The 22,478-nt window shown below is 51.3% G+C and overlaps 1 protein-coding gene across 5 annotated transcripts in view; it reads right to left on the bottom strand.

The window, feature by feature from the left end:
- The window catches only part of ACSL6 (acyl-CoA synthetase long chain family member 6), a 68,491-nt gene that overhangs the window by 14,914 nt on the left and 31,099 nt on the right, over nucleotides 1–22,478 (bottom strand). For 3 of the 5 annotated variants that reach the window (XM_045284966.1, XM_045284965.1, XM_004696594.2), the window contains exons 9-17: nucleotides 22,107–22,158; nucleotides 15,032–15,105; nucleotides 13,455–13,532; nucleotides 11,954–12,088; nucleotides 11,594–11,728; nucleotides 8,845–8,940; nucleotides 7,760–7,832; nucleotides 4,578–4,666; nucleotides 3,208–3,324 (exon numbers count right to left, since the gene is read on the bottom strand). In XM_045284966.1, the coding sequence (XP_045140901.1) occupies nucleotides 3,208–3,324; nucleotides 4,578–4,666; nucleotides 7,760–7,832; nucleotides 8,845–8,940; nucleotides 11,594–11,728; nucleotides 11,954–12,088; nucleotides 13,455–13,532; nucleotides 15,032–15,105; nucleotides 22,107–22,158 (849 nt within the window). Of the gene's footprint in view, nucleotides 1–3,207; nucleotides 3,325–4,577; nucleotides 4,667–7,759; nucleotides 7,833–8,844; nucleotides 8,941–11,593; nucleotides 11,729–11,953; nucleotides 12,089–13,319; nucleotides 13,398–13,454; nucleotides 13,533–15,031; nucleotides 15,106–22,106; nucleotides 22,159–22,478 lie in introns of all 5 variants that reach the window. The other 2 variants (XM_045284968.1, XM_004696595.2) reach the window with 2 other exon arrangements.

The following is a 22,478-nucleotide window of genomic DNA, read 5'->3' as shown; positions in this document are numbered from 1 at the left end:
TCCCTTCCTGCTCCTTGGAAAGCGCCACCTCCACTTTCTCCGTCCCCCCACCCTCCAACCAGGCTTTTTCTCTTGCTCAGCTGTCCCTTTTCTCACCAGCATCCTCAGCTTTACTTAGGCGCCTCACTCCAGCTACTGCTTCCACCCCCAAGCAGCAGCCCCTCATCCCCAGCATAGAGCACCGCCCCAGAGAGTCCCTCAGGGTCTCCCACTTGACAAGCTGGTCCTTCTTACCCTGGCAGGACCTCTTCAGCATGCAAGCTACAATTCTGAGAAGTGAGTGTTTATACCCCTGACCTCCAAGGCCCCTGACCACTCCAGTTCCCCTCAACCTTTTTGAGTTCCCCGGGTGTAATGGTGTGAGAGTAGCCACCCCTTCAATACGCATGTCCTTCCTAGGGCTCTATTTGAAGATAGTCTTTGCAGATAAAAATTCGTTAAGATGAGGTCCCACTGGAATAAGGAGGCCCCAATCCACTATGACTAACGCCTGTTAAGAAGGTAAGAGATACAGAGACAGCCAGATGGCGAGGGCGGCAGAAACTGGAGTGTCAGTAGCTGTGACAGTGGAGAACACCAAGCACTCCTGGCCACTCCCAGGAGCCGGAGGAGGCAAGGGCGATTTCTTCATTCCTTGTGTCTCCTGAGAGCACAGTCCTGCCAACACCTTGATCTCCGCCACCTACCCTCCACAGCTGTGAGAGACTAAAGTTGTTTCAGCCACCTAGATCAAGGTCAACTAAACCATCACATGATTGGGTGGGCCTCTCTCCCTCGGCTCAGACAACGCAGAGTGCTTGTGGCATAGTGCACTAAAACATTTGTCATTGTGGGCTTTTTTTTTTCCATTTATGTTCTTAAAATATCGTACCCATGGCTCCAAAGAAAATGAGTCATACAGGCAGGCAAGCTGGGAGGAAAACTGTGAGAGCCTCTCCAGTTAACGAGAGAAAGCATTGTGAAATTGGAATCAGGTCACCACTTGTCTGATTTGGCAGCTGAGCACCACATGGCTAAGTTGACATTATCAATGTTGGGTTTTTTGGGGGTGGGGTGGGGGTGAGGTGGAGTATGATTAACCCCAGATCAGACCATCGAACAGTTTGAACAGTTACTGTTCATTTGGATAAATCAGAAACAAATAATTGGCGATGGCGTAGCCAAGACAGTAATATGCAAAAAGACTAATTGCCTCTGTTGTGATATGAAGTGATTTATTTCATTTTCCCTTATTTCTTATGGGAAAAATAGGCTTCATTCTCAAAACTTTTCGATGTTCAAACATGAATTTGGAATGTATTGGACAACCGAGATCTCACTGTGAGTGAGGATTTTCCTCACAACCAGGCACTGACACACTCCCTGAAATACTTACTCACTGTCCATCGGCACCCCATGCCTCTCCAAGCTTCCAGTCCCCACCTCAGCACTGAGCTCTGGATCCAGAAACTGGGCTGTCCTCCCTGCAGGATGCAAGCTCTCCTCCTTGAGACAACCTGGCTATGGAATGGGGCCTCCAGCAGAAGGGTTCGCCGTCCTCCCTCCTCCCACCTCCCCCTGACTGGACATCTACAGCCACTTGAGCCACAGAGCCCGCGCCATCTCTCCAGAACAGAGCAGCAAGCACGGCACCGTTTCGCTCTAACCCTAGGCTGGAGGTCAGAGGCTTTGCCTACTTGTTCCTCTGGTGCTCAGGACACCAGCCCAAGCTGCGGAGGGTCACCGCCGGGTCAAAGATCAGAAGGAGGAGGTTCAGAGAGGTTAATGAACTCCTCCCAAGAAACACAGCCAAAAAGATAGAAGAACCAGGATTCGAACCAAGGCATAAGGTCTTTCTGAATTTGAAGCTTCTGCTTCTTCCTTAACGATCCGACACCCAGTACCAAACTCAGTGCCATGGAGTCAATGCTGACTCAGCACAACGCCCACCGTGGGATTCTAGGACAGTAACTGTTTATGGGAGTAGAGAACCCATCTTTCTCCTGCAGAACAGCTAGTGGTTTTGAACGTCTGGCCGTGCGGATTGCAGCCCCACACCAAACCACTACACCACACAGTCTTCTCACATAATAGCACTTTTGGAAAAATGATACTCAAAGACTGCCTGCCACCTCGGACGCTGTATGATGCCAGGTGCTTCTTATATCCATCAGTCCACTTGCTTCTCACAACACCCACACGTTCTCACCCAAGATAAATCAATAGTGACAGGTCCAGGGTGTTCTGGGCTTCAGTCCACTTGTTTCTCACAACACCCACACAGTCTCACCCAAGATAAATCAATAGTGGCCAGTCCAGGGTGTTCTGGGCTTCAGGCTTTTATAATTTTGGAGAGCCGTCTTTAAGAAACATAGTATAAAACGAGGTGAAGAGTCTTAGGAGTGGCCCATGCGAGTGAGGAGCCCTGAAGCATAAGCTCCCTTAGCCAATAGGCCAGTCCACCCTCTACAAGTGCCCAGGGCCCCAAGACCTCTCAGATCACTCTGCACCACACTTGTGGACCCTTAGTTGGAATTGCTTACCTATCACCTCTAGTGAATCTCTATATTAGCATGTGCCTCTGCATTCAATGTTCTTCCAGTCTCCTCTCAACTCCCAGAACGTGACTCATATCCTGAGGCTCAGTCTACTAGAGGCCTGTCTTCCCCCTGCCTTTCCCCAGGTAAGTGTGACTCCTCAGTATGTACCAACCACACTTGGCTGGAAAATTCCTTCCTGGGGAGCAGAGTTCCTGGTCTAGCAACACACTGGGGATGCATCCTTATCTCTGCAGGATGAATGATTCTCAAAGAAAGACACAGATCCAAGCAAGAGCAAGTCAGCTCCCAAGCCAGAGAGCTCAGAGGAGGGCGGGGCACCGCTCACATCCTGGATGAGCAGGATACCTCCACAGGGCTGGCCAAAGCCTCAGCAACTCAGGCTCGGGAAAGGTGCCTCTGTATCAGGGATACGAGCCTCCTGGTCACAGCTCTCAACTAGCTCCTCTGGGCCAAGCCTTGTGCTAAATATTGTATGGGTTGGTATAACCTCATAGCTGTACTTGCATATTTAATTAGTGGTATATACAAGAGACCGTCACAATGTTCGTGGGAAAAATGGGATTCAAAGACTGGGTTTTTCCCATGAACTTTTTGGAGCCCCTCTGTTAACCTTTTGCACCACTGAAATGTCTGGGGTTCACAGTTCCGAACACACATACAGACATACCGGCAGCCATCGTCCAATGTCTCCAGTGTGAAGCCAACCATCACGGTCCAGGGCCTCTTTTGTCTTCTCTGTATCTTTCAAGTAACCTTTAAACACATTTGGTCCTCTCACGCATATCTGTGGGGACAAACACGGAGTTTGTCTCCGCCCACCATGCAGGGAGTGGAAGTGGCACGAGGCAGTCACAAGATGCGTAGACTAATGGACACTGCTCCTCAGGAAATTCCTGTGGCAACTACAGTGATGGACATGGAGGGCAGGGACAGCCACCAGTTGTCTGAACTGTCTTCCGCCTTCTCTCAAGCAGCATCCTCCCATCTTTCCAGGTGGCCTTCCAGCACTGGCCATGCCAGGTCCCCACCATCTCTCCCTCCTCAGGAAGCCACTGGACCTTGGCACATGCTGCTTTGTGACCCTGGAAGGGGCACATCACAGATATCCAGGGTGGCTGTGGCAGCTGGATGATTCTATGTTGACTTGAGTTTGTATGAAAGTGCAGGGGCGGAGTTCAATCTGTGAGTCGGGTCACAACCTGATGATGCCTCCTTTTGTGTGTGTGTGTGTGTGTCTTTGTTATTAGGGAGAAACTGGAAAGTTCCTTCTCTCTTCTTGGACACTCTGTGCTCTCCTCCCTCGGACTTCACTGTGACTCCAGGGAGCGGCCCCACATGGGGCACCCTGCTATGTTTCCCTCAACGCTGGATCCACGTGACTCTGCACCTACTGGCCTCTGATCTGCCTGCATCCCACTTCACTGCTCTGTGTCATTGGCATGCAGCTACCCAAGTCTTAAGAGGGACTTACAGAATGACATCAGCCGTATGTGTTTGAGTTAGAATGGGCTGGGAAGCCTTGATATGGAATTGCTTCTTCTCTTTTAAAAAATAAGTTGATATAAAGTCATGTATATATGAGCCTAATACTCAGCCTAACACAGTGGCTCATCTACCAGAGAAGCTACCAGGTGGGCAGCTTTCCCATCCCCCCCTGCTCCACCCCCGCCCGGCTTTAGCTGCTCCATTTAGCCTACCCACAAATGGACATGTCTCGGGTGGCAGAGACTACATAAGCCAGAGCAGCAGGCCATGCCACAGCCAGAGGGGATGTAGATTGTTTTTAAAGAGCTTGAAAATGTCAACTTGACTTAGACCAGCCCAGTCCCAGACTTAGGGTTTGGGTGGCTCAAAAAACAGTAGAGGAGATGCTGGATCAGTTAAGAGTTCACTCAAGCAGTTATTTTGAACAACTTTACCCATAAAAATGAAAAGAAAATAATTCCACATTCATGGTCTTGTTTTAGTTTGGTTTTGTAAATTTTGCTCACTACACGTAGCCCCCACAGACACGAACGACCAAATGACTCAGTTTACCTCTCCCTCTCCGTTTTTGGCCCAGTAGTTCAGCTCCTCCACATCAACGAGCTTGATATGGTTGCAGGGCAGAGGAGCCCCGACGTGCCCTAGAGAGCAGAGCAACACACGATCTGTCAGTGTTCACATCAGTTTCTGCTCCGAAGAGGCATCGTGTCCTGTAATGCCCCTAAGTAGTCCATGTGGGGAGCCGCAGGTGCAAAGGGGGCCCTGGTAGTGCTATGGTTAAGCACTCGGTTGCTAACCCCAGGGAGGCAGTTCAGACTCACTCGCTATCCCACGGGGAAGATGCAGCAGTCTGCTTCCACAGAGACTGCAGCCTAGGAGCCTGATGGGGCGGCTCTACTCCGTGCTACAGGTTACTCTGAGTCGAATGGACTCAACAGAGAGACAGCATGAATGCAAAGCAATACATCTTAGGACCGATAGTGGCCTTGGCTTTACATGTGATTTACATCTTAAAGAAGAGGAAAAAAGTATAGTTGGCCCAGCACCAACCTACACGGGACCCAGGGGAGGGCTTACACCCACACCCTCCACATGGTCATGTTTTTGTCCCAGTGGTCCCCATATAAAAACATTTTTCCCCCTCTTTGTGGTTGGTGTGTGTGTGGGGAGGTATGGGTGTGTGCGGGGTGGGGGTGGGGGAGGAGGCGATAAAATATAATCATCGTTACTTTTTCTCCAGTCACAAACTGTTGATTCATGTACATAGGAATCACCTAGGCATCTTGCCAAAATGTGGATTCTGACACAGAGGCTTGGGAAACGGCCGTTTCTTATAGGCTCCCAAGCGATGTCGATGCTGACGTTGGTCCATGCATCGGCTTTTTCAGTAATGGACTAATAGAAAACCAGCCTGAGGCAGCTTGTCCCCATAATCAAGACTTCATATTTTTCCTAGTACTGTGCACATCACGCAAGTCATCTTCTAGTTACTGTTTGTGGTTGCTCCATATTTTACAGGCAAACTGGAAGTTTTCCACCCAGGTGCTGACCAAGGTCCTGAAAGAAAAGGGAGCTACGGTATCTGGAACCCAGGCTGTGGTACCCACTGGCTTCTCTCTCTCTCTCTCTTTTTGGGTTATTGTTTGAAGTGAACTTGTTTGTCGCAAGACTCCAAGTCCATTTCAGTGTCACTCTCCTCCACTTTTCTTGAAGCCACTCAGACCACTGTTTAGGTTTGAGGGCTAATGGCTTCTCTTAAGAGCCGGCCAAGCCTTCCACATAGCATCGCACCCAAGGGGCTAGCCCCCTGGACCTACTGGTTTTTTCAGAATTTTTTATTCGAGACACATTGAAAAGACAGACCTTCCAAAGTCTTGCATAGAGGAATGTACAGGGCGGCCTCAGGGAAGTGTCCAGAAGAAAGGGGGTACATGGGAGACCCATCTGTGGGCAATTGGACATCCCTTACAGAAAGGTTGCGGGGAAGAGACTAGCCAGTTTCCTCTAGTTCCTAAATGCTTCTCCCTGCCCACTATCATGATCCCAATTCTACCTTACAAATCTGGCTAGACCAGAGGATGTACATTTGTATAGATAGGAACTGGAAACACAGGGAATCCAGGGCAGATGATCCCTTTAGGACCAGTGGTGAAAGTGGCGATACTGGGAGGGTGGAGTAGAAAGGGGTAACTGATTACAAGGATCTACATATAACCTCCTCCCTGGGGAGGGACAACAGAAAAGTGGGTGAAGAGAGACGCCGGACAGTGTAAGATAGGGCAAAATAATAATTTATAAATTATCAAGGGCTCATGAAGGAGGGGCAAGTGGGGAGGGAGGGGGAAAAATGAAGAGCTGATGCCAGGGGCTTAAGTGGAGAGTGAGTGTTTTGAGAATGACGAGGGCAATGAATGTACAAATGTGCTTTACACAATTGATGTATGTATGGATTGTGATAAGCGTTGTATGTGCCCCTGATAAAATGATAAACAAGAAAGGGGGCACATAAACGAGGGAAGCAAGGAGGAGGGCAGGCAGCAGTGAGGGAAAAGTTGGTGAGTCAGGACTTCAGAGGACAACCCCTTTTGTAGATTTCCCAGTGGTAGAGAAATCAAAGAACTGACATGTAAAATAGGCTTTGCTTATCTAGAGTTCAGCTATATCAAATGCAGAAAAAAAAGTTTCTGGGCTAAATGCAGCTAAATATTCTTCCACTTTAGAATTCACCTCTCTCGCCTGTCTTGGCTGCCTGCCTCGGGGTCCTTTGAAGACAGGAATGCATTCATGAATGCACATCTTGTGCATGAACATCATCCACAAATTTCCGGTTTGTCACAGAGCAAACCAAAGCACAAAGGTTAGTCCCAAGAAGTTGGCAGAATATAGATTTTTTTTTCATGGAATGGTATTGAGATTTTTCTAGAGTTTGATCTAATTTGATGACCCATGACCCATTCACTCACTGCTTCCCCTTGGCCCTGGCAAGATTAATCTCCCCAGAATGAGACAACAAGTGGCTGCTCTTCCTTCCGGGGGTTGCTGCCACCTTCACTGATACCAATGTCACAAGTGACCAGGGCTTCCTCATACTAAACCGAAAACCAAACCCACTGTCATCGAGTCGATTCTGACTCATGGTGACCCTACATACGGTTTCTGAGGTTGTGAACCTTTACAGAAGCAGACAGCCTCCCTTTTCTCCTATGGAGCAGCTGGTGGGCTTGAACCGCCGGCCTTGTGCTTAGCAGCCTAAGGCTTACATGACAGTGCTACCAGGGCTCCCAAAGGACCTCTGAAATGGCCCTTTAAGAAGTGGTGCCCTAACCACTGTAAAGCTGCCTCTCTTTTACATTCATTCCCAATTCACACCCACTCAGACTTGCTTCACTCAAAACAGAAGGTACATAGGTTGTGTGGTATTTGAAATCTGTAAAAATCCACGCATTTTTGCCACCTGGGGTTGCATCTTGGGGTCTATTACATTTTCCTTTCATGTCACTTCAGTTTGCCTACAAAGAAATAGGAAAATACAACAACAACAAAGTGCAACAAAGACAACAATAGCTCTGTAATGCCACAACCCAGACACGCCCACGGCTCAGACTTTTCTTCTATCTCTGTTGCTTTGAATAAATGCCCGAGTGAATTTGCTGAAACCCATGAAGGCACCTTGGAGCCTCCTGTTCCCTCTCACGTGCCCTGTGGCCCAGTCCCACGTCTCCAGCCCAGCCTACCTGAGGTCCAGTCTCCGGGGGTGGTGAAGGTACATCCAGCTGTGCACTCGGTTTGGCCGTAACCTTCATAAACCTTCCAACAAAACACAGAAATGCCACAGTGGACACAGAAACCCCCTCCTCAAGCGGCCGGCCTCCTGCCGAGCAGCGGACTGCCCGTGCTGGGAATATCGGGAGGGGAGCACCTCAGGAGGGAGGTCACTTCAGGCAAAGTGAAACACGGACAAGAAGCATGGCCACACCTTTACTTGAAAGAAGTGCAATTTTCAATGTCACGTCCTTTAACGGCTGTGGACTTGCTTTTGGCCATTGGCTCTATTATTCATTTGGATAATAAGCACTAAAAATAAGTATTTAAGAATCCACTGTGCATGTTATTTGATCTTGCCAAGATCCCTGCCCCCCCCCCACCCCGCCCCCACACTACCTGCTTACATAAAGGCACAAGTGAGCAGCCTGTCTTTGGGGGCAGTAAGGCCATCCTGGTAGGGCCTGGGAGGGCAGTGTAAGAAGCCCAGGGCCTCGAAAGCATAAATAGTCAAGCGTGCACAATTATGAAACACATTTATTCAAAACCCACTACCTGCAGCCACACAACTGTACCATGCACCTGTAGGAGGTGAGTCAGTATTAATTGAATGGATAAACAAAACAGTGGACTTTTAAAGAGCAAATCCTGCTGGATCCTGTGACAACAGGCAACTCTTGTCTCCCCAGAGTCCTGAGGGTAGGAGATGCTTCTGCAGGCTGGAGGGGGTAGAGAGGCAGCACGAGACAGGTACAGGTGCTGCCGCACATTGATGGCTCATGTACAGTTTTACCCGATCTCTGCCCGATGCTGAAAATTCCCATGGGCCCTCGTAAAGGTATTCCACCACGTGTCGACACTCATGAGCTTTCCTAACCAAAGCACGGTCATCTTGGCTTTCACCAGCAACGGGGCTTTTCCATTCTTGGAGGAAGAAGGGAAAATCTTGCTCCTAGAGTTTTTGCTTGTGTAGTACAGGGTCTCATGGTTTTTTAGCCTGGCCTAGCCCTAACACATATTCCCATCATCCCCAGGGAGGGCCACATAGGGAGAATACCTGGCACCCCAGAGCTGCTCTGAGGAATCCCAAGACTGCTGGTGATGCGGGCGCCGCTCCAGTGACAATCATTCGCACGCACCCACCAAGACTGGCCTGTGGAAAGAGAGAAGTGCCTGCCAAAGGTTACAATTCTTGAGAGGGTGCCCAGGCCACCTCTGCTTCATCCACAGTCAATGTGCAGCAATTAGACCCAACCTGGACCCTAGAGTTGGGGTCAGACAGAGGGCTGAGGCTGGCAGCACATCACATGAGCTGAGCAAGTCCTTTCTCCCCAAATTCCTAAATGCACAACATGAGCCCCTCTTGAGAGAAGTGTCATTAACCTGGGTGGTATTCCATAATTTTGAATATCCTTAAAATGCACAGTTCATTCTCCCATCATTCCCAAGCATCCAAAAAAATTACTTAGGACAATTCCTTCTAACTTCTATTTTAATGGTATTGCTCCCCCACCTTTTTGTCTTTTCCTTTTCTCATGTCTAAATCAGTATCCTAATTTATTTACCATGCACTGCAGAGAACAAAGATACTTAAAACACTTTGCTTCTGTAAGTTGAGCCAAGAGAGTTTAAACATTAATTTTTTATAACTAAAAATAGAGTAGCAAGAAAAACAAGTAATATTACTAATTAACTACAGATTCCTGGGGCACGGCAGAGTGGGGCTCTCCAGAAATGAGAAATTCATGATTGACCTGGTTTCTGAAAGACTGAAGGGACAGGCGACAGGAAGAGAAAGGAAGGTTCCCACCCATCTGGCTAGAACTTAATGCTGCTTGAAAGGGAAGGGACAAGGGACTCTTCAGGACCCAGGAGCTTCTTGGTGGAGCATTAACCTGACCAAAAGGGCCAAGCTGCCTCAGATGCCGGGGAAGATCATGGTCCTTCTGATTGGCTGCCTCTTGGCAAATATAACTCATCTCTGAAGAACACCACAGAGCTGAAATTTTAATGGTCACTGAAGCCTTGATGTTCTAGAGCGAATAAGCCGCGATAGCCACACCTCACTGATGGACGTGGGCAGGTCCCAAATACCAGGCCTTGTGCAACAATCAGCATAACTGAAATGGAGAATCACCACCTCGGGTCTCGAAATGGAGGGTAACTGCATCCTTTATATAGCTGCCAAATCACATCAGCACACAACAGCCCAATCAACAACAACATGCTGGAGAGGGTGCAGCTCAGTGGTTCTCAACCTTCCTAATGCTGCAAACATTTAATACAGCTCTTCATGTTGTGGAGACACCCAACCATAACATTATCTGCACTGCTACTTCATAACTATCGCTTTGCTACTGTTATGAATAGTAATGTAAAAATCTGATATGCAGGATGTATTTTCATTGTTACAAATTGAACATAATTAAAGCATAGTGATTAATCACAAAACAATATATCATTATATATTGTGAAATATTTATTTCTAATTACAAATAAATGAAATTTTGTCTTGAAGCATGATGTAGCATGGGTGACAGTCTTCACACTGGGTACTTATATATGGGTATATATCTGCATGTGGGTGGACCCACCTGGAGAAGGATAGAGGAGCGGTGTCTTGGTTCCTAAGACCATCAGCAATATGTGTTTTCCAATGGTCTTAGGCAATCCCTGTGAAAGGGTCGTTTGACCTCCAAAGGGGTCGTGACCCACAGGTTGAGAACAGCTGGTGCAGCTAGATTGCAACTCTTGCGCACTATTGGTAGATGTGGCAGTTACATAATCTGTCAACTTGAGAAGGGGTGGAGTCTAGCCTGTCAATCAGGTCAAAGCCAATGATGCCTCTTAGTGGACACGGCTTTCTCCTGAGGATTCTAGGAACTCCTGTCTTCCTCCCTGGAGGTGGGACACACTTTCTCTGCTACACATTTCTTTTGACAAGCCACATGGAGCTATGCTGATGGCAGCGAGAACCTTGGAGCTGAAGGAGCCATGTGGAGACCCCTGATAGCACTAAGATGCTTCCACCGCCACTGGATCCACCCACTGGCCTGTGATCTTCCGGCACTCAATGTCATTACATGTGCTGCATGAGTCTGAAGAGGAATCTACAGACTGGTATCGGACATATGAGCTAATATCAGACATATGGACTTGATCTGGACTGGGCCCAGATGTTTTCTTAATATGCAATTAGTCTTTTATATAAAGCTCTTTCTTATACACGAGTCTCCCTAGATTTGTTTCTCTAGACCACCCAGACTAAAACAGTAGATTTGTAAATATACACAATCATTGTGGAAAGCAAAGTGGCAATACCTAAAAACAACCGGCAAAAGCAATACCATATGAGCTGGCAATACCTCTGCTGGGCACATACCCCCACGGAGTAAGAGAAGGAACATGAACACGTTCATAGCAGCCGTTCACAACAGCAAGCAGCTGGAAACAGCCCAAAGGCTATTTCTATCCAGTAGAAGAATGGATAAAGAAACTTTGGTACAAATTATATTGTCCTATAGCATCCTTACATAACCGGCCAACCACTAGGAACCATGGCCCAGCTGAGATGAGGCACAACCTTAATGTCAGAGTCAGCAACACTATCGCCCTGCGCCTTGGCATTTGCTACTGTCAGGCACAGGTCATTCACGCACAAAACAGTTGGCAGATTTTTCAGTATTGTCATAAATGCAACGTGTTGGATCAGAGACGAGATTACAGTCCCCTAGAACAAACTTCTCGAGTGCTCCAGGAAGATCATCCACAGGCCGCTTAGGTGAAGCACTTGTTAGTTTTCTTACCTGAATCTTATTGAAGAAGAGTTCATCCCAGATACTATCATTTCTGATGATTCCGCTGCGGACCTCGGCCTGTTTACGCTTCGCCACAAACTCCAGGACCCAGCGCTTTAGTGGCGTGTTTGCCTGGCTGAAGATCTGAGGAGCATAAGTTGAAAACACCTGTTGGGCTGCATGGCGCACCGCTCCTCCTACTTCCCCCCACCCCCGCCTGCCCCAAGAAAAGGCAATTTCCAGAACCTGGTGGTAAGGGCTTCGAAAGCCCGGCCTGGGCTCCAACTGTGCCACCTCCTGGCCAGACTCTGCCCAGAAAAGCAGGCCTGCAGCCCCTCGGCCAGGCTAGACCCTTCCTTCGGCTCTCACCTTGTCATACATCCGGTTCAGCAGCCGTGGGACCACTGGGAAGATGGTGGGGCACAGAGCCTTCATGTCGTCAGACAGGAGGCGGATGTCTCCCTGGAAGAAGCCAACGCGCCCTCCGTGGCAGTACACAACAGACTGGGGGAGAGAACAGGAAGGGGAGTCCCTCAGGGCGGCCACTCCTGGCTGTGGTCCAGAACCCTCAAAGTTCTGCCCTGCACGGAGGGCACAATGACCCCCTCGGCCAGCTCTGGCTGCTGCTACGAGACACGGGAGAAGGCCGTCTGAGGGAGCCCTCAGCTCCATGACCTTCCTCCCAAGTCCCACACAGGCACAGGGAGAAGAACTAGAGGATCTCGGGGAATCACAAGTTTGGTGAGATGCCAGAACAGCCAAACCCTGGACCTGGGCCTCCTGGGCATCCGTATCTCTGCTCGGTTCTGCACCCCACTGAACAGCCTGGTCCAGCCTCAGAGAGGGTGTGCAGCCCCTATGGGGACTGCAGGCATGGCTCAGTCATGGAGAGGGACGACTTGAGAGGTGCCACGGGCTGTGGTTAGAGCTGGCAGAGATGCTTTTGGGAGCCAAGCCAAGGGGAAGCCTGGCTGGTTCCTAGTGGGGCCAGGAGCGCTCCAGGGGCATCATACCCAGATACCCAGGCTCTTCTTTAATGGACAGTGATTCTATGAAAGAGGTAGTATTCCAATCCCTGCAGGCAAGGAACGCAACGTTCAGAGAGGTGGAAGGATTTGCCCAGAGCCATCTGGTTAGTTAACAGTCACTGCTGGCATCCTAATCCAGGCCTGGGAGGCCTTGGCCTACAATACCAGACCACGCCGAGGGCAAAGCAGAAAAGACATGAGTTCATGGACTGGCTGGGCCCCGGAGGGACACAAGCACGAAGCACTCTCTGGTCCGGCAACCAACTGGTTATGCTCGGGAGGCTGCTCCGCCCAAGAGCCTCTGTGCCCCACAAGGTCATCTCATGGCTACATACAACGCCAGTCTCATCTCCGGCTGAAGAGCCGTGCCGTTTGGTTTCTCGGCTTTACCACTTTCTTCTTTAGGAGACTGAGCTATGGAAGTTACGGAACGTCAGTGTGTGGTCCATACACGGAGCCCACACCGTACTGGGCTTCTGCGGAGCTGCGAATGTTCTCCCGGTGGATGCCATCAGCTAGCTGAGGTATGTCCCAGGGGAGCAGGGCCGGGTGATGGCCATGCTCCCAAGAGGTGCCCAAGGTGCTCTGATCCCTCTGCCTCCCGTCTCAGGCTAGGGTAGTTTAGTTCTACATCAGGCCACCGATGACACCGGCTAAGGTTATGGGTTGCGGGCACAGGCTGCGCCTCCCTGATGCCAGGGCCTTACCTGCACCATTCGCTCAAACATGTGTGCTAAAGGCAAATAGGAAATGTGCACATCCGCATAAGTGGGAGCCCACTGACTCTGCAAGAAAAGAGAAGGAGCCCAGGCAAGGCCCGGTCAGTCGGGCGGGCGTCTTACCTGGATGACTCTCTCAAACATGTGCGCCAGAGGCAGGAAGGAGATGAGCACATCGTCCTGTCTCGGAAAGATCACTTTCTGCAGGTGACGAGCATGGGAGACAGAAAGGAAAGAAACACTCACAGGAAGACGACGACGAGAGAATCATCAAACAATAAAGAGAAAACGGTCCTGGAGGGGCACACAGGAAGGGGGTGAGCAGGATGGGAGGGCCAGAGAGAGAGAATGTGTGTGTGTATGTGAGAGAGAGAGAGAGACAGAGAGAAACAGAGGGAGGGGGGGGGGGGGGGGAAGGTGGAAAGCACAGAGAAGAATGAGACAGAGAAAGGGCAGCCGAGGAAGCGGAGTGTTAGGTCGCAGCGCCAGTGGGTCTAGGTTATCTGCAGAAGCAAAGAGCCAAATGAAGCACACATAAACCAGCGGAGTTGGGCTCCGCAGGGAAGTCTCTGCCGTTGGCGCCAGCTGGGCTCTCTCCCCGCCCACCCAGGGCTGCAGCATCCCACCCCGGGGGGCTCCATCTCACCAACCTCCCTGGGCCACCTGCACAGATCTCGGCTGCTTCCAGAGGAAGGGGTGCAGGAAGCTGCTGCCTACACTGGCTGTGGCTGGGGTCTGAGCCCCAAGCAGGGATGGCTGAGTGGCCAAGACTCCAAGGAAGAAGTGGTGGTCTCAGTGGTGGTGGGGGGGGGGGTGGGGAGCCCTTCCTGCACAAAGCTTGGGCTCAGGGCTGGGCCCGGGTCTCTGGGAGTTCTCTTGTGCTAGACACCCCACATCCCAGCTCACCCCTCCCCACTTTTAAATAGTCTTCCATTCTCCTGGGATGCCTTTGGGGTGGGCTTGTGCAAGCCCCGAAGACCTGGCTCCTGGCCCGGGCCCAGGGGCAGCTCGCTCTGGGCATTTCCTGCAGGAATGCTTACCGGTTTGGGACCCGGACTCCTTAACATCATCTAGCATGACTGTTGGAAATAAATCCCCGACATGGGAAAAAGTCCCACTTGCATTTAAAAAGCGCATTCTGCTCTCCTGAGGGAAACCACAGGGTATTTCTGATACTCACCACTTCTGGGGCAAAAGTCCTTTGGTTTCTTAGTCCATTATAAAACAGTAACATGCTTTTTTTTTTCCAGGACAAAATATCAAGCTTTTAATTCATTTTCACATTTACCTTTAAGGATAGCCTCATAAAATTAGCACCGGTCACGGTTTCTCAGATTCTGTTATTCCTTTCATAAAGCCTGATTGAATTAACCCCTGACCAATTTTAAAAAACAAAGATTCTCAGGGATTACTTTTGAAAGAATCGGCTGGACGGCACCACCTAACAACACATTAATTTTCAAACTGAAAAGTGAAAATTCCATTTTGATGGGTGTGTCCAGGACCCCCCACCCCCACCCCATGACATCAGCACTCTGGGAAAGCAACTGAATATAAATCAGGTATTTATCCTCTCCGTGTTTGGGTTGAAAAGTGCGTTGAAAAACTGGAGCTGCTCTGTGAAAGGTAGCCACCATGCAATCAGGAGACAAACAGAGAGGAAAACCTCGGGGCGGAGTCAGGGTGTCCACCATATTCACCTCGGTCACTTTCAGAAAGCCTGAGAAATCAGCCACCACGTTTCCATGCGTGAGCATCGCGCCTTTCGGGTTCCCTGAAGAGAGAGTGAAGAGCAAGTGAGTGGGGAGTTCAAAGGCCACTCACTCCTTGCGGGTCCTGCCCTCGTGAGCAGGCCCAGGCATCAATCGCTGCCCACCAAAGCCTTGGTCCTCGGTCCTCAGCCACCGGTACAACAGTGGGCAGAAGGAGGCTGCTCCGGGACCTCCATCCTGCCAGTGCGCAGCCCAGCATGAGGCTCCCAGCAGTTTGGGCTCAGGAGGCAGGTGCCATCGCCTCTGTTTTCCCGAATCCCCCGGGGGCACAGGCTCCTGTAAACCCTGTGACCTCGGCTGCGTTCTCCAGTCTTCCAGTGAAGGCACTCTGGCGGCAAAGGGTTTCTCTGCAGCATTCAAGCCCCCGCAAAGGGCCCTCCTGCCTGCCACCGGCAGAGATGAGAGCTGAATCTTGTTACGGTCTTGGCAGGACCTTCAATCCTGCTCATGAAGTCTGATCCTCAAGGTCTGTGAGGAAGTTAGGGGCTGAGAGTGAGACTCAGATGGGAAAGGCCCTGTGGGAAGCCCTGGCTGGGAAGGAAGGAGGCCAGCTTGGCCACAGTTCGTGTCAGGGTGGACACAACACTGGGCAAGCCATACTCCCATCCTAGCGTTACCACTCCGGATGGCATCATTGGCAAGTGTAGCATCGCCTCTGCTTCCTTACCTGTATAACAGGGAGAATGACACCCACCTTTAAAGATGTATGTATGTATTACATATGTTAAATGGGAAGTTTTGAATATACCTGTGAACCTATAAAGTGACTAGACCCAAGGCAGAATTTATCCTGGAAAAAACACCAACTAACCTAGTATGGTAACCTTGCTACCTTCACTCAGGAGGAGGCTGTGGCAAAGGTTAGGAGACTAGATTGAGTATTTGAAGGCGAAAGTCGTCTTTAGACGGAGTTAACCTGAGTCCAACATTCCACTGAATGGGAAGGAATGGAGGGTGTTCCCAACTGCAACCTGCCACTTCAAACGGTAAGGAGAGACACTCTTATGAGATCACTTGAAGAGCCCCGCGTGCTCCCTGTAGCTGGGGGACCTGCTGGGCTAGGAAGAGACCTCCCTTGTGGCTGCAAGGAAATACCAATCCGAGGGTCTGGATAGGAAGACAGTCTAGGGTGGAGTGGAGCAGTACAGGAAGTAGAAATCTCACCCAGAAATGTACTTTGCCATCAGAAGGCGGCAATAAAGGGAGGTGTCTAAGGTGAAGTGGGATAGGGAGCATCTAGACAACCAAAGGAGGGTCCCAACCTGCATCAGGGACGGCAGAGGGGCACCCTGTGGGGGAGCCCCTCAATGACCTGTGAAAACACCCATGGGTGCGAGAGTAAGCTTTAAACATCTGCCCAGAATCACCTTTCATATCTCACTTAGCTATTCTCCCTCCCACTTCATCCACGGGGGGAGAGGGCAGAGCCCTCCCTTAGCAAGCTGAGGAGACACATCAGTGAGTAGAGAGGACAGGAGGCCCAGCCCTTCCCCACCAAGCAGCAGGCACCTGCCGGCAGCCAGCCCAGCCTAGGGGAGGGCGCCGCCTCATTTGGTGGACCCTTGCGGCTTAGACCTCAGACCGTCTGTGGCCGTCAACGTCATAAAACCACGGCGTTTTAACCGAGGACAGAGAAAGGACGATCCCCACTGAACACGTTCTGTGGAGCAGACAGAGGATAAAAACCAAGTTGCTCCCATAGTTACATCTCATGAAAGTGACCTGTCTGTCCGTCTCACTGGTGACAACAGTCACCAGTCCCACTGGTCAGGGAGGAGAGCACTCGCAATGGCCCATCCTGAGTTCTCTGATGGCCACATGTGGCACTTAGACCCACGTGGCAAACAGAGGCCGTTCTGGTGGCGGTGGGCTACACGATCTTACAACTTCCGAGACTTCCCGATAGGTCACCGTCAGAATACTTTCCTTTTGAAAGGCAGGAAAACATGAGACGTGTTTCACCTTTGCTTGTCTTTATTTCATCCGAGGATTTTTTTGGATCCTCGGCCTACCTTGAGAAACTTCCCCGAGTCATGTCCTCTATGCAAACTGCTGGGCCCAGAAAGCAGAGTATTCTGAGAGTGCTGCCCGGCAATTTCATCAGCGGAGTCTCACGTTCTGGAAGCTTCCAAGAACAGTCCTAAAACGCCAGGTGTGACATCAGAACGATCATAACAGAGGTCCTGTGCTAGAGCTTTAGCTCTATTAGCCCACTTGCTCACGCCTAAAATAACCTCAGAATAGATGGTTTGAGAATCTCAAGAGAAAGTTGTCTTCATTTATGAAACATTTCTAAAGCTTTCATCGCATTCAGGCCAAAAACACATGCAGCATTAGAGTGATTCAATTCTGCTTGGTTAGAGGCCCGCTGCCAGCACGTCCATTCCAACCTCATAATAACCCTGTCAGACAGAGCAGGGTTTTTGAAAGACTGTGTTTTTACAGGAGCACACAGCCTCGTGTTGCTCCCTCAGAAAAGGGGGTGCTGATGGGGAAAGGGGGGAGTGAACCACTGACCTTGAGGTCATGAGCCCAAAATTTTAACTCACTGTGCCACTGGGGCCACTTTTGGCCAGAGAGCTCAAATCTTTTAGAAACAACCCAGTTTTCTTGTGACTGTAACTGTAATTTTTATAACTAACATTTAATCATAGGATGAAACAGCATTTCTCAGACATGTCTTTTTCCTCCCCCAGACCAGTCAAGTGCAGTAGTGAGGTAGGGTAGACGAGGAGGCTGGCCTGTAATGGACTTGAGCAATCGTGATAGCTAGCTACCTGGGGGGCAGCCTCACATCGTATTTCCAAGTCATCTCAAAATAGTGGTCCCAAAGGAGGTGTCTGTTAACCACAAATCCTGGAGGAAGATGTCCAAGTGAGGGGTGCAAGGTGAGTCTTGGGAGCAGCTCTGCTTGCTCCGATTCAGGACAACTCATGCCTCTGGCCAGGCTGGCAGCATTGCTCTTGAATGTGACAAAGAAAGGAACAGGCTAGGCAGACTTTGGTAGACGCCTCTGTGCCATCACAGTGGCAGCACGTCCTCTGGTCGCTCCTTCTCCGGTGAGAGCCCTCAACCTCTCAAGGCGTATCCCAACGACTGCTCCAAAGCTGACACCCTTGCATCTGATTTTGCTCTTCAGTTGCTGAAGTCATTTGGCAAATGGCTTTGTGGCCTCAACCAGTGTCCTGGGCAAGTTATACCTGGTTGGTGTGCTGCAAAAAGCTCACCTTGGTTGGCTGTGGGCTGAAGCCAAGCTTGGGTTTCCTCCCGCAGGAATGAAAGCCGGGGTTGCCCAGCTCCCGCAGCTGTTTCCACCTTCACACGGTCAAAGGGGTGTGACAGCAGATGTACAGTGACGAGTGCGCTGAACATTTTATGAGCAGGTAGAATGTTACCTCCCCACTAGATGAATAGTCCCACTTCTTCTTTACAAATGACTCTCATTTGCATCTTATTGCACCTAAAACCGACCATGATAAATCCTTTTCTCCCCCTTTCTAAAAACAGATTCAGAGTTGTAGAAAGAATGACAACAGCAGGTAATCCGGGTGTGGGTGCCATGCTCGACACTTCTTACACGGCAGCCCAGTCGCGTGTGAGTGAAGAAATGTGTTCATTGAACACCCAAGGAAACTGACATTTCAAAGGGGTAGTAAGTTAATGCTCCTAAAACCACACAGCACAAGTGGGAAAGCTACATTTAGAACACAGCTAGATGTACGTAGTTTCACGCATACGATCAGACATGTTTTGCAATGAGTGATGTAAAAGGAATAGGTCCCAGTGAGCATTTTCCTCAGAGATCCCGCCTCTCAGCAGCGCCAGCTGCCGGGTGCTGGAGCCTGGCATTCAGGAGCATCCATAGTAAGAACCTGCACCTCCTCAGCCTGCCCAGCCCTGCTGTCTCTGTTTAGAATGGGCTGGGCCAGCTCGCTGGTACAGTGAACCCCTCCCCCTCCTATCTTTCCTCTCACCTCACCCTCCTGCGTCCCTCATTTCAGCCATTCTCCTGCCAAGTGCTCCAGCACCCTTCTCTGAAACCCTACCCAGCCCACCCACTTGCCCGCCTCTCTGCTCCTCCTACAACGTGGCCCCTGGGACTCCTGGTCTTTAGTCCCCCAGGGACCCACTCTGTAGCCAGCATTCTGGTGACACAATGTAGGCTTCGAGAGAGACCATTCCCCATTTGCTGAAGGAACTTCTTCATCTCCCATTCCGTCATCAGTCCACTACAACCCAGGCTTTGGCCTCCACCCTCACCCCCACGTCAGGGCCAGCCCTTGCCAATAGCACCCAAAGCACTCTTGTTGATGTGGTTATGTCCAGTGGGTGGGTCTCAGTTACCAAACAATGGTGGCAGGCTCTATTCTGGAACCTCTCAGAAGACAGACACCTGCTTTGCCTCACTGCACTCCGTCTCCTCCCGTGTTTCTTCTCTGCTGAGACAGCCTGGCACCCTCCTCTGCCAGCTACTGATGCTTCAGGTCTTGGCTGGGATTCGCTTCCTCTGGGAATCCTTACAGGCCCGACTTCTTGGGTGCTGAGTACCCCGCAAAACCCCTCAAGGAAGGGACCACATTGTAATGGCCTGCTTGACAGTGGGCTGTGTGCTTCTGAGGGCTTGGCTTTGTCTCCCTCATCCCTGTGGACTGGGCCCCTCCCCCATGCTAGGCCTGTCTGACAGCAGGGTGTGTGCTCCATAAATGACTGAATGGCTCATCTACATAAGTTAGACAGACTGAAGAAGGCTTTAAAAGACTACTGCATGCTCTCCTCAGGGAAGAGAAGGCATTCAGACGCAGAATGACAGGACGTCTTCACCATCATTCCTGGGGCCTGATCCACACTGAGTTGTATGTATACCCATAAATTATATTTTTGTATGTATACCCATAAATTATATTTTTCTTTTGGCGGGAGGAGAGGGGGAAGGGGGTTCAAAGCCCGTCTGGCTTCAGTTTAGTTTGAAACAAACAGCTGACCCCATGTCTACCCACGTGCTATTCCTAGGTCTAGACCCCAAGCTCTCCCCTGCCCCAGGCCTTCGTGGCCTGGCTCGGGACATGGGAGCACTAGTTTTTCCTGGGCAGCTCCAGAGACGGTCCCACTACATGCCAAGAAGACGATGTCCCTGGAAGGGTGCTGCCAGAACTATGGGCCCAATGTCAGGCTCGGATCAATTGCAGTTCCCATCTTTCCCCGCTGGAATAACAGCACAGTGCTTGAGGGATCCAGGAGCCAGAAGGGACACTGCATCTGGAAATGTGAGGCTGAGAACACACGGGGCTGACACACTGCGAGCACAGGAACTACACAGACTGAGCCCGAAGCCAGAGGAGCCCCGTGTGCAGACAGGCAGGGTATTGGCAGGAGAGGGACCTGCTGTGCCCTGGCCCTCACTGCCTCCGCTGGGCCCCGGCACCGGCCGGCATACAGTGGGAGAGGGAGGATGCCGCGAGGTCACCTCATCACCTTTCCCCAGGCTCCACACGTTCTGCTTCTCCCACAAAGACCTTGGGTGGGAAGGCTCAGCTCTTCACCGTGGGTCTCCAGTCTGGCACGGCACTGCAGGGCGAGGCGCCGGCCCTCCAGTGGGGCATCGGGAAGCTCTTCTCCAAGGGTACAGCAGCAGCTGTGACCAAGACCCCTTACAAGAGTCTGCGGACACTCTGGACAGGCATGGGTGAAAGCTAAAGGTCACAGCAGCGTCCTTCTCTCCAAACCCAGGTGGAGGCACATGCCACCAAAAAGAGAAAATAACCCAGCTAGAACAATCATGGGAAACGCTCTGACGAAAAAGCAGTGTCTCGAAGGAAGAATGTATGGATTGTGATAAGGATGTAAGAGCCTCCAATACAAGTATTTAATTAAAAAAAGAAACAGCAGTGTCCGTCTGAGGGCTTGGGTCGGCTCTGACGTCAGCTCCTGGAGAGCCAGGGCTGGGTCACGTCTCTTGGCCTGACTGGGTTTGTCAGAGTGGATTAGCCAACTTGAGCTCACACGGCTGAGCTCTGTCAGGGTTGAGTCGAGCCACATTTGGTGTGACGTCCCACCGTGGGGGTGATCAGGCGGACTGGGACCGTGGATGGAGCAAGGGCAGCTCACTGCCCAAGAGCCATCGCGAAGCTGGGGCAGTGCTTGGTCTGGAGAAGGAAGGGTCGACCCTTCTCGCTCGTTTAGGACAAGGGCACATGGCTTTCGATGCCACCAGATGAGAGGGTGAGGCCGAGGCTGGACTGGGAGTCAGGAGGACAGGGCGCAAGTCCTGACGGTGCCCTGGAGAGCCCATCCTGCCTGCCCACCTCGCCGCAGTCTGAGGGGCACCAGGGCCTTGCAGACTGCCACGTGCTGTGCCGGGGGCACACGGCTCTTGGGTGCACTCTGCCTCCACGCAGAACCCTTCCATGACCCTTCCCGCCACTGCGGATGCGTGTGTGCCAGTCGGCGCCCGCTGGGGAGTAGGTCTTCCCGACCGCCTGACCGCCCGGCAGCGACCCCAACCTGGACAGCACGCGCCCGACCTTTGCTCACACACCGGCCCCGCCCCACTCAGCCCCTTCAAACACCCATCACCTAGGAGCGAGCCAGGACAGGGCTGGTGATGGGGCCAAGTGACCGGCTCACAGCTCCCCAGTGTCTGGGGTAGACAAGATGCAAGCCCTAGGCCCTCAGCCTCCACACCCCCACTCTACACCCCTGCCCCAGTCCCTGACACAAAGGCCATCTGAGGGCAGGAGGCAGAGGGGTGAGGCTGTACCCCAGTGAGAAGGGTGCTTCCGCCTGCACATGGCTCAGCCGGTCAGCCCTCATTCAGCCCACCTCTGGGGAATCCCAATTCCCCAGGCCTGATCTCACAATACGCACTGTCCGTCAGCTACCCTCAGCTGGGGAGAATGAGGAGGACCCAGGAAAGCTTGGGTGCATTTCCCAGAAAGGGCACCGGAGGCCCCTGCAGTCGATCAGCTAGGCTGCCCAAGGAGGGCACCTGGATGCCACCGCTTACCTGTCGTACCGCTTGTGAAACATACAATCGAGAGGTCATCAGGCTTGGGGGGCTGTTGGGGAGGAAAAAAGCATGTGTTAGGGAGACCTGGTGTGGCCGGCCAGAGCCCAAGCTCCCGGGGCCCCTCTCCTGTGTGTGTGTGCTATATGTGGGCTTGGGCATGTGCTGGGCATGTGTGTGTGCCCCTGTATGCAGCAGGCCAGAAATGGTGGGCTGCTAAGGGGAAAAGAAACCGAGGAGACCCACATGGCTTAGACGTTGATCTATCCCACCACTCCCACAGCTGGTCCCACTGCCACCCCTTGCTCTAGGCTGAGCTGAACTCCCCTAGGTAGGACCAGGCTGTGCTGACCATCTCTAAGCCTTTACCAC

The sequence above is a fragment of the Echinops telfairi genome, unplaced genomic scaffold (genome assembly GCF_000313985.2).
Source record: "Echinops telfairi isolate 266 unplaced genomic scaffold, ASM31398v2 ScPeMD7_7469;HRSCAF=8507_1, whole genome shotgun sequence".
Lineage (NCBI taxonomy): Eukaryota > Metazoa > Chordata > Mammalia > Afrosoricida > Tenrecidae > Echinops > Echinops telfairi.
Note: the sequence above shows the minus strand (reverse complement) of the source record. Positions and strands in the feature narration are given on the sequence as shown.